This window comes from Octodon degus, unplaced genomic scaffold (assembly GCF_000260255.1).
Source record: "Octodon degus isolate 3935 unplaced genomic scaffold, OctDeg1.0 scaffold00080, whole genome shotgun sequence".
NCBI classification, from domain to species: domain Eukaryota; kingdom Metazoa; phylum Chordata; class Mammalia; order Rodentia; family Octodontidae; genus Octodon; species Octodon degus.
This window is the reverse complement of record NW_004524656.1, coordinates 6,941,465-6,952,436: the sequence shown is the minus strand read 5'-3', so window position 1 is coordinate 6,952,436 and position 10,972 is coordinate 6,941,465. Positions and strand designations below refer to the sequence as shown.

Genomic DNA, 10,972 nt, shown 5'->3' with positions numbered 1-10,972 from the left:
TTTTGGCCAGCAGGAGAGTTGTGAGGTTCGAACTCCAGCAACCTGAGGCTGAGAGCTTTGTGGAAGCAGCCACTTAAAGGCCTGAGCTAGGGCCATGCCCCCGGTGCTATGTTTTTCATTGTTTAAATTGTTACAGATTTGGCCACAAGGAATGGTTTTTGGTTCACACTCCATCCCTTTGACATGACCCATTACTTTTTGGTACTATATGCAGATTCATATTTTCTCTGCCCAGCAAAGCAGGCCTTTTTGCAAAGAGAGTAACTTTTTACTAGACAATGGAAGTTAACTAAAATCTAGGTGCTGGATTTGCTCTCTACCACTAGAATATCATTGCTTCTGGTTCCTCTCTCTGGACAAAGGATACAGATGCCTATTGAGGGGGGTTCACACACATAACGTGTGTACATGATTGTAACTCAGTGCATTCATCTGTACATATGTTAAGCTAAGCTTGATTCATATGAATGTCTCCAACTGTAATCTAGGTTTATTTTTTTATTTTTTGCAGAACTGGGGATTGAACTCAGGCCCTTGAGCTTGCCAGGCAAGCACTTATTCTACTGAGCCATCTCCCCGGCCCCAGGTTTATTCTTTTTTTTGGTGCTGGGCTTGAAGCCAGGACCTTGCACATGCTAAGCACATAATATACCACTGAAATATACAGAGAGCACTGTGTTGCCTAGGCTCTCCTGAACTTCTGAGCTCACAATATCTCCTTGACTCAGCCTTCAGTTAGCTAGGACTGTGTGCGTGCACGTGCACACACACACACACACACACACACACACACACATACACTCACCCACCCACCGATAGCCACTATTGTTAAGTTTCTTGCTTATCTCTAACTTCCCTCCTCTCACTGAGAAATCTGGCACCCATTACCCATCATTTATGTTTTGTTCGTCACTCAAACATTTAAGCAGTTTCCAGCCTATTAACCTACGCCCCCGAAAAAATTCAATAATTACAGTAGAAGTAGTGTTGGGGATTTTTATTCTTCTTTGGTTGTTTTTTTTTTGTTGTTGTTGTTGTTGTTGTTTGGAAGATGGTGGAACTGAAAACCAGAGAATCGTGATTGGTAGGCAAGCACTCTACCCTGTTTGGTTTTTGAGGTTTTTTTCTGTGCTAGCCTTTGAACTCAAGAGCTGTAGACAAAGCTGTATCCCATACCTTTTTTATTTTGTTTATTTTTTAATGTATTTGGTACAGAGTCTCACTTTGCAGCTCAGACTCTAGTGATCTTCCTGTTTTCAGCCTCCCCGGTGCTGGGAATATAGGGGTGCATCACCATTGTTGGTCTCAGTGGCCAGCTTAGCACACTGGGGACAGGACTAGTGCCCCTTTTTTTGTACCAGGGATTGAACTCAGGACACTGAACTTGCCAGGCAAACGCTTCGTCTACTGAGCTATCTCCCCAGCCCCCTTTTTATTTTTTATTTTTATTTTTTATTTTTTTTGCAGAACCGGGGATTGAACTCAGGCCCTTGCACTTGCCAGGGAAGCGCTTATTCCACTGAGCCATCTCCCCGGCCCCCCCTTTTTATTTTGAAACAAGGTCTCACTGTGTCATTTAAGTTGCCCAGGGTGGGCTTGAACTTAGTCCTCCTGCCTTGACCTTCAGAGTGCTATCATTACAGGTGTACACCACCATGCCTGACTGCTTTTTTTTTTCTTTTAGAATGATGTCTGTGTTGAGGATGATTTTTAACAACGGTTGACTGTTCCTGGAGACATTGTACTTTTTTACCTGCATCACCAGTTGTATTTAAAATAATCTCTTAGGACTTCATGCCTATTTAAAATTTTATACTATATCCCCAAACACAAAGGAAGAAGTAGATAGTAATCTGAGAATAGTGAGGTATCTACGTACAGACAGTTAATAAATATGAAAAGCACTAACAGCCTTCACTAATCCAACTTTGAACAATAAACACTTGATGACTGTTCATGCAATTAAGCTCTTTTTATTCTTTCACAGGTTTAAGTTCAAGCCCTACCTTCAAGCTTATAGCTTGTTCCCAGCCCTCATACTATTATTATTTATCCTGTGGTTTTTTTGTTTTTTTTTTTTTTTATATCCTGTGTTTTTTATGATAGTTTTTTTCCTCTTGCTGGAGTCACTACCATAGTGTCACATCTACTATGGTTATTAGGGATCTCTCTTCTTGAAATAGTAAATACCTTGGAGGATTTCAGTTTACTCTAATTTTGGTGACTCTTAACACATGTAGGTTTCATTATTGTGGGGATTTTTTTGTGGGTTTGTTTTTTTTCTTTTTCTTTTTTCTTTTTTTTTTTTTTAAGAAGCAGCTGTGCTTTTGTTAAAGATATAATCCAGTACATGTTATTGAGTGTACCAAAAGCAGACACTAATTGGTATAGTTCCATCTGGATTTGTGGTCAGTGTTCTAATAAATTTTAATCTTAAGGGTACCATTCTGGTAGCACTTTCCTTCGTCTGGACTTCTATATTTTCTGATCTCTTTACCAAGAAATGTGAATAAATTGCTGATTTTCTTGCTTTTGACTCCAACTACTGGTGACTTTACAGTTAATTAAATTTGCCATTCATAAGTGGAGCAACAGCACTAGCTGGCCACTAGTGAAATCCCAGCATAATTGAATGTGCTTGTAGCTTCCTGCCTGATTAAACGTCCCTGTGACACAGGTGTTCTGCATCTTTAAAAGCCTCTTGTTACCCAGGCGCAGCTTTGACTTTTCACACTGGGTGCACATTTGGTATAAGCAATGAATGAATGTGATGCATGAATAAATATTTGTGTCCAACCCACACATCTGCTTCTTTCCATCTCTAGTGAGTTCATCCTGGTGTTTTGTTTTGTTTTGTTTTCCAGCTGCTGTGACTTACTCGAAGCCTCGATTGGCCACATTTTGGCATTATGCCAAGGTTGAGCTGGTTCCTCCAACCCCTGCTGAGATCCCTGCAGCTATTCAGAGCCTGAAAAAAATAGTCCGTAGTGCTCAAACTGGTAGCTTCAAACAGCTCACAATAAAGGTAACTATAGGCTAAGCAAAAACTTATGTGCATAATAGAAAGATCTTCCCTTGGGGTTCTTCTGATTATTTTGATGAATATGTTTTTTCCAATGAGGCTGAATATGATATATCTTTTTTACTATGAAGATAGTGACTTTTCTAACTTTGTCATCTGGGTAGAAATACTTTCACTATTTTATGTCTTAGTTTCCTAGTTGTTTAGTTTTGTTTTACTTTGTTTTGAGACAGGGTTTCATTACGTAGAACAGGCTGGCTTTGAACTCACATATGTAGCCCAAGCTTACTTTGAACTCAGGACAGTCCTCCTGCCTTAGCCTCCCAAGTGCTGAAATTATAGGCATGTGCCACAATGCCCAGCCCTAGCATTTTTGTGTTTTTTTGCTTTTAAAAAAATAATAATAATAATATATTTGGGTATAGGGTCTCACTACACAGCTTGGACTCATAGTCATCCTCCTCTGTTTTCAGCCTCCCCAGCACTGGGATTACAGGCATGCCCCACCACGCCTAGTCTCAGTGGTTGCCTCAGTGAACCCAGGGGTGGAGCTGTCTCAACGGGTGGTCCTGGGGATTGAACCCTGGTCCTTGTGCTTGCCTAAGCAGGCACTTAGTCCCCTGAGCTATCTCATTAGCCCCATAGTAGTTTTATACTATAGCAAGAAAGCATTCTTAAAAAATAGAAAGCTTGGGGCCAGGGAGATAGCTCAGTAGAATGCAAGGGCCTGAGTTCAATCCCTGGTTCTGCAAAAAAAGAAAAATAGAAAGCTTTTTTTCCCCCTAGTTTTAGCTAGTATTGAAAAATATATGCTGGGTGGGATGAGACATGTCTGTAATCCCATCACTCAAGAGGCTGAGGCAGAAGGATCGCTGTGAGTTTGAGGCTAGCCAGAACTACAAGGCAAGACCCTGTCTCAAAAAAAAAAAAAAAAAAAAAGATGGTTTGCTTTGCTAATTTACATTTTTTTTCATTTTTAGTCTTGTAATTATTTCCAATCCAGTCAAAACAACTCTCATTCTTTTCTTTTTCTTTTTTAATCAGATTGTATTGGAACATTTTAGATATACAGTATGATCACATTATAGAGAATTTGTACCTGTACATGATATAACTCAGGTGGGGTTTTATTGTTTCGGGTTGGTTTTGTTGTTGTTGTTTATTTATTCTTTTTTTAGAACTTTCAAATTATAGGACACTACCACTTACATGGAAGAAAATACGCCAAAACCTGGGTTATCAAGTTACTTGAAGCTTAAAGACCATAAGAACAAACTTCAATTTTATATTGATTTGATCTGAGCAGAGGGTACAAAAAGCCTAAATAGCTAGTGACCTTTGCACTGAGAAAGTTATTTTTCAGAAAACAGTAACTTCTGGTCTAATTTGAAGGGAAAAAATTCACTTTCAGAAGTGCTGAAAGGAAAAGGCCCAATTTTGTTAGAGATGCTGTTTCGTCAGCATCTTAAGGTCCATATTTGTGAAACAGTTGTTTTCTTCAACTGTTCGTTTTTCTTTTGGGGCCATAAAAATGTACTCCCATTATGAAACAATACTGAATACATAGAATTAAGCCAAATAATGTAAATACAGATGAAGTATAAAGAAGATAGAGCCCTTCATCATGAAGCAGATTCTTGTATCCATCCTGTCATGAATGCCCTGTCTAAAAGTGTCAGCTATTTCCAGGATGTGGGTTGTTTTAGGACCTATAAAGTGTCTCATAAACTAATAATGAAAGGGTTAAGTCAGTTCAGGTCTCTAAAGAATGCTTTGAAAGAATTTATAAGCTCTGGACTACTTACAAAATTAAAAGTTCAAGGGTTCTCAGCAGTCAAACAAAGTTAACACCAATAAGTTAACATCAACATTAACTGAAACTGCCTGGTAGCAGTAGCATGCTTACATTGTCTGTACTCAATCCTGGAAAAGAATAATTTTAAATATATACGTGTAAAAAAAGAGATACCTTAAAATTTGTACTTATTTTTTTCAGGAAGCTGTGCTGAATGGTTTGGTGGCCACTGAAGTGTGGATGTGGTTTTATATCGGAGAGATCATAGGCAAGCGTGGCATCATTGGCTATGATGTTTGAATGTCTAACATCTGATTATATTGGATTTAGTATTTGAGAATTATCTGCTCTCCGAATAAAATGAGATGTGTCAACTGTCAATGTTTTCTCTGTCTAAATACTACATGGAAGATCACAGTTTTTGATACTAAATTGGATTCTGTTTGGCTTTAATATTTTAATATAACTCTAAATTCAGGTTCTTTTAGTCTGAAATTGGAAGATGAATATAAATAAATATGTGAAGATAGTATTTTAAGATATATTCCAGAAAAATTGGGAGTAAAGTAGCCAAGACCATGCTGGGAGCTAGGTGTGATGGTGTGTGCCTATAATCCTAGCACACAAGTAGCTGAAACAGGACAATCACTTTGAATTTGAAGCCAGCCTCATCCACATAGTGAGACCTTCTCTCAAAAAACAAAAATGAAAAACTACAGGACCAGGGAGATAGCTCAGTAGAATAAGCACTTGCCTGGCAAGTGCAGAGTCCTGAGTTCAATCCCCAGTACCACAAACACAAAAACTACAACTTATACAAGAAGTAGTAATAACATGCCAGAGTAATGTACTTAAATCATATTAGTAAAAGTTGAGCATGGTGGGAGATACCCAAAGTATCAACATCTCCCCAGGAGTTTGTGGCCTATCTCAGCAACTTGAGATCCTGTCTTAAATTGTTAGGACCAGAGATATAGCTCAGATGTGTAAGCACCTGCCTGGCATGTGCAAGGTTCTGAGTTCAATCTCTGGTACCAAAAATTATAGTTACAAAGAATAAAATTAGATTGTTTCTCTGCCACGATCGCAGTAAAACCCTTTGACGGCTACTGTGCCTATAAATTGGAGTGCTCCTTTAAGTTTGTCTGGTTCTTTTGTTCATGTCAACTGGAGTATTTGTCCTCAGTAGAGGAAGGAAGAGGGTACAAGGCTGGTTTTCTAGTTACATGTTTGTGACTTTTTTTGTTGTTGTGATGATGTAATAGGGATTGGACTCGGGGTCACCAGTCTGTACCCCCAGCTCTTTTCACTAAGTTGCCCAGGCTGGGTTTGAACTTTTAGTTCTCCCTCAGCCTCTTGGAATGCTGTGATTAGAGGCGTGCACTATCAGACCCAGCTTGTTTGTTAGTATTTTTAACAGTATGACAGTGACTGAGTGCTATGACCTATGTTTTGTATTTTAATTTTTTTATATCAAATTATATGTTAATTGGTTTTGTGATTTTTTTTTTTTTTTAGAGCCTTTGCAAAAATAAAATGTCCTACAGATCATTAGGGTGATAACAGTATCATCCATGCATCTAAGTAATACATCCTGAAACAAATATGATTGTTGTTGGGCTGATGTCTTTAGCCACTTCATTGAGGCTGTTGGACATACTGGCCATCACTGGCTTTTTCTGGGGCCCATACAGTCCTTGGCTGATGTGGTGTGGTGTCTTCCTTGCAGCCACTGCCAGTCAGGCAGTGCCAGTCGATAATCCACAGATGGTTGCATATTTATTATAAAAACATGGTTCATGTGATGTTATTCATCCTCTAATAGTTTTGAGTCTTAGTCCTGTCAACCCTAAATGTACTCCCTACATTGGGGGGTGGGGTAGTTTGTTTTTGAGATAGGGTCTCACTGTATTCTAAGATGGCCTTGAACTCTCAATCTTCCTGCCTCAGTCTCCTGAGTCCTGGGATTACAGGTGTGTGCCATAAGGCCTAACCCTAGCTACTCTTCTGAAGTATGAAGGCCCAATTTACTGTTTCTGTAACAAACACAGGTGAGCAAAACTGAAACTACTCTCAAAACATTCAGTAACTTAAAATATGCAGAGTAAGACTGCAAAGAGCTTTCCTATCGTGGTGATGTTGGTCTGTGAGTTTCTCTGTTTCATAGTGAGTATTAAATTAACCAGGGAAAAAAAGCCCAAAAGTCAGCTGGCTAAAATGTCCAGAGGCCTAGGTGACTTACTGATAGGAAATGTTACTTTTTTGAACCCTGCTATTGCCAGCAAAGTCTTCAGAGTAAACATTTATTACTCACTTCATTGCTACTTCCTCCTCTGCCCAACAGCACACCTCTGATCTCCCCTGAAAGTAATGATGCATGTACAGAATTTTTTTAGGAGGTTAAAATAGCACTGGGCTCCTGGAAGTGGCCCCTTGACTTCTCGGGGCTCATTTCTTTTGCCCTCAAGTCCACATGCCTTGTCTCCTAGCAGAGAACTGCGTAGGTGTTCTCTGAACTTGTGATTGTCAGGTGTTGCCATTGGCAACTTCAGTATCACTCAAATGTTAATTGTGCCCCTTAATAAATTCCAGGTACTACCTAAATGGCTAAAATACGAACAAGACTGCTAACTGTTCACAGCTTAATATGGTGCTGTAGGGGCCGGGGAGATGGCTCAGTGGAATGAGCGCTTCCCTGGCAAGTGCAAGGGCCTGAGTTCAATCCCCGGTTCTGCCAGGAAAAAAAAAAAAAAATTAATACATTGCACATTGTTATCTTCTCAGCAGTCATCCACAGCACAAGAAGCAGCCAGGACATCCCGTCCAAACACTACTACAAATCCTCTCACTGAACCAAGCGAAAACAGCTGTACATCTATCCTAACTATTCTGTATATACAAATACAAAATGGTCCTTCCTCTGTATCCCCCCTCTCCAGTCCTGTCAGAGATGGGTATTCTATTGGCATCTAAATATTTTAGGTGCTTGAATTACAGCAAAACAATCCAATACAGTCAAGTAGTCCACAATAGTAGTGGGTTATCTGCAGAAGTTGTTGACTAGAGCCTTTTACAGCACAGCATATTAATATAGCTTTACTTTTTATAACTCATTTTTATACTTTTCTGCTGGATGGTTAAGACCAAGATAAAGCAAGACCTATATAACAAGAAATATAACTTTTGTATCTGATAAGATCAGTCAAGTCCCCTCAGGATTTATCCTGTAACCTACCACTATAAAAATAAAGTTGAGGCCAACAACATAGCTCAGCGGACTAAGCACCTGCTCAGGCAAGTGCAGAGACTGGGGTTTGCTCCCTGGCACCACATGCCCTGCCGGCCCCAGGCTTGCTGAGCCAGCTGCTGAGATGGCACCCCTGTAATTCCAGCTCTGGGGAGGCTGAAAACTGAAGAATCCCTATGAGTCTAAGCTGCATAGTGAGACCCTTTACCAAATACATTAAAAAATAAGTTGCACATAAATACCAGTAAAGGCTTTTTGTTGAGGCTTTCATCATGTCAAGACAAATGTGAAATTTCTCATTACAAATTTAATCCTTTGCTCTATCTCAGCTATCTCAGCATTGCTTCTGATTTGGGGATTTGAGGGGGTTTTTTTGGTGGGGGGGTTGTTTTTGAGACAGGCTCACTGTGTACTTCAGACCGACCTTGAACATGATGGCAACCCTGCCTCAGCCTCCTGCGTGCATATACCACAACCAGCTCGGCATTATTAAGGTTTGGTTTTGGTTTTTGCCAATCATTGCCATATATAAGTATTTCTGCCCTGTTCCTCCTGTATTTCTAGGTCAAACTACTCTGTCTCCAGTATTTCATATTTGTATAGTGTATTTTCTTTTTCTTTTTTTTTTTTTTAATTTTTTTTATTTGTGTGTGTGTATGTGTGTGGCCAGCTCAGCCCACCAGGGGGCGGGGCTGGCTGGCATGTGGTGCTGGGGATTGAACCGCGGTCCCAGTGCTTTGCTAAACTTGTTCTAAGTAGGTGCTTTAGACCACTGAGCCATCTCACCAGCCCCTGTATAGTGTATTTTCAAAGCACTTGCACTATATCTCATTGAGCTCCCAATTTTGCTGAGGCACATGAATAAATGCAGACCCATTTAACAAGTCACTAGCTGGGGCTGGGGAGATGGCTCAGTGGTCTTAAGTGCCTGCATGGCAAGCGCAAAGACGTGGGTCTGATTCCCGGCACTACATGCCATGCCAGCCCCAGTACCCTGGGCGTGCCATGCTAGCCACCAAAACCAGGCATGGTGGCGCACATCTGTAATTCCAGAGCTGGGAGGCTGAGATGAGGATCACCATGAGTCTGAGCTGCATAGTAAGAACCTGTACTATACAAATAAATAAAAGATTTAGGGGGCTGGTGAGATGGCTCAATGGTCTAAAGCACCTACTTAGAACAAGCTAAACTAAGCAAAACACAGGGACCGCGGTTCAATCCCCCAGCACCACATGCCAGCCAGCCCCGCCCCCTGGTGGGCTGAGCTGGCCACACACACACTAAATAAATAAATAAATAAACTAAAAATAAATAAAAGATTTTTTAAAAAGGGGGGGGTCACTAACTGAACAGGAGAAGCAAATGATTTGGACCCATAGGTGGTGAAAGTTGGCCCCAGGCAGTAATCCCTTCTGTAGTCTGTTCCCTCACCTTACTTATGACCACCTTTGGGTTTCCCCAGCTCATTTGGTATTTTCTTATGTTCTTAGTCTGGTTAGCTTTACTATCAAGTAATTAAGATTTATTGTCCCTTTAGATGGCAACCTCAATCTTACATATGATAATAGATAACATTGTGGGGGCATCTTACTATTTCCTAACTAATGTGGTTTTTAATTCAGCCAAGATATAATTAGTAACCATTGTGATCATTCATGTGATGAGTACAGTAACTGTTCTACCAGAGAGAATAGTAGGGAGTTTGTACTAAACCAGCTGACAAAATAAAAGACCCCCACAGTAATAAGCACTGACATGCAGGGCCCTTGACAGTCTGCCTTCAGCCTTGCCTTAATCTTTTTTTCTACCAAACATTTTACCCACTAAATTTCTGGTTGTTTTTTTGTTTTTGTTTTCAGAACCAGGGATTGAACTCAAACCCACACAGTTTCTAACCACTGTCCATAAAAACCCAGCTTTAAATACTTTGTCACTATATTATACACCCACTGTCCAGCTGTAGCTTTCTTCTAGTAACTGGGTCATACCTATTTGTTTCTTGAAAATTTCATCAGTCAGTCTACAACACTATTCTTTTTGCGGTACTGGAGGTTGAAGCTAGGGCCTTTACCTGAGCTGTGTTCTACCTACAGCATTTCTTTCTTTCTTTTTCTTTTTCTTTTCTTTTTTTTTTTTTAGACAGGGTCTTACTAAGTTGCCTGTCTGAGTTTGAAGTAGAGATCTTCCTGCCTCATCGGACAAGAATGCACGGATTAGAGGCATATGACTGGCTAACACTTTCTATCTGAATTCTTGTCAGTGGGGCTGGTGAGATGGCTCAGTGGTCTAAAGCACCTACTAAGAGCAAGCTTAGCAAAGCACAGGGACCTCGGTTCAATCCCCCAGCCCCACATGCCAGCCAGCCCCGCCCCCAGGTGGGCTGAGCTGGCCACACACACACACAAATAAATAAACAAAATTTAAAAAAAAAAAAAAAAAGAATTCTTGTCAGTTTTGTTTTTTTTTTTTTCTCTCTTTTTTGGTCAGTTTCAACATAGACATGATTCAGTAGTTGTTTTTCTTTTTTTTTATTCAGTTTTTATTTTTATTTTTTTTTTATTCAGTTGTTTTTAAGTATGGTTCCTGGACTTCAATAATAGGAGAGAGCTTATAAAAGAAAATTCTCAGGCTCTACCTCAGAAACTGAGAGTAGAACCTTGCAATCTTATGTTTTAGTTGTCTTGTAAGCTTAAATTTGAAAAAAAAAATTATTAATAATCCTTCCAGCTAGGCCTAGTGGCTCACTCCTGTGATCTCAATTCTTAGGAGGCTGAGGCAGTAGGATTGCCTTCAATTTGCAGCCAACCTGGACTGCAAGAAAAGACCCTGTCTAATAAATAAATAATACTGCCAGCAGTCTGACCTTGTTCCCGAGTCCAACAATTATGTCTTGAGCATTGATTAACAT

At 40.0% G+C, this 10,972-nt stretch overlaps 1 protein-coding gene across 1 annotated transcript in view; it reads left to right on the top strand.

Annotated features, from left to right (window-relative positions):
• Atp5mg (ATP synthase membrane subunit g) overlaps positions 1–5,198 on the top strand; it is an 8,482-nt gene extending 3,284 nt beyond the window's left edge. The window contains exons 2-3 of the mRNA XM_004636450.2: positions 2,865–3,025; positions 5,019–5,198. Of these exons, the coding sequence (XP_004636507.1) occupies positions 2,865–3,025; positions 5,019–5,117 (260 nt within the window). The 3' untranslated portion in view covers positions 5,118–5,198. The remainder of the gene's footprint in view (positions 1–2,864; positions 3,026–5,018) is intronic.
• The last annotated feature ends 5,774 nt before the right edge of the window (positions 5,199–10,972 follow it).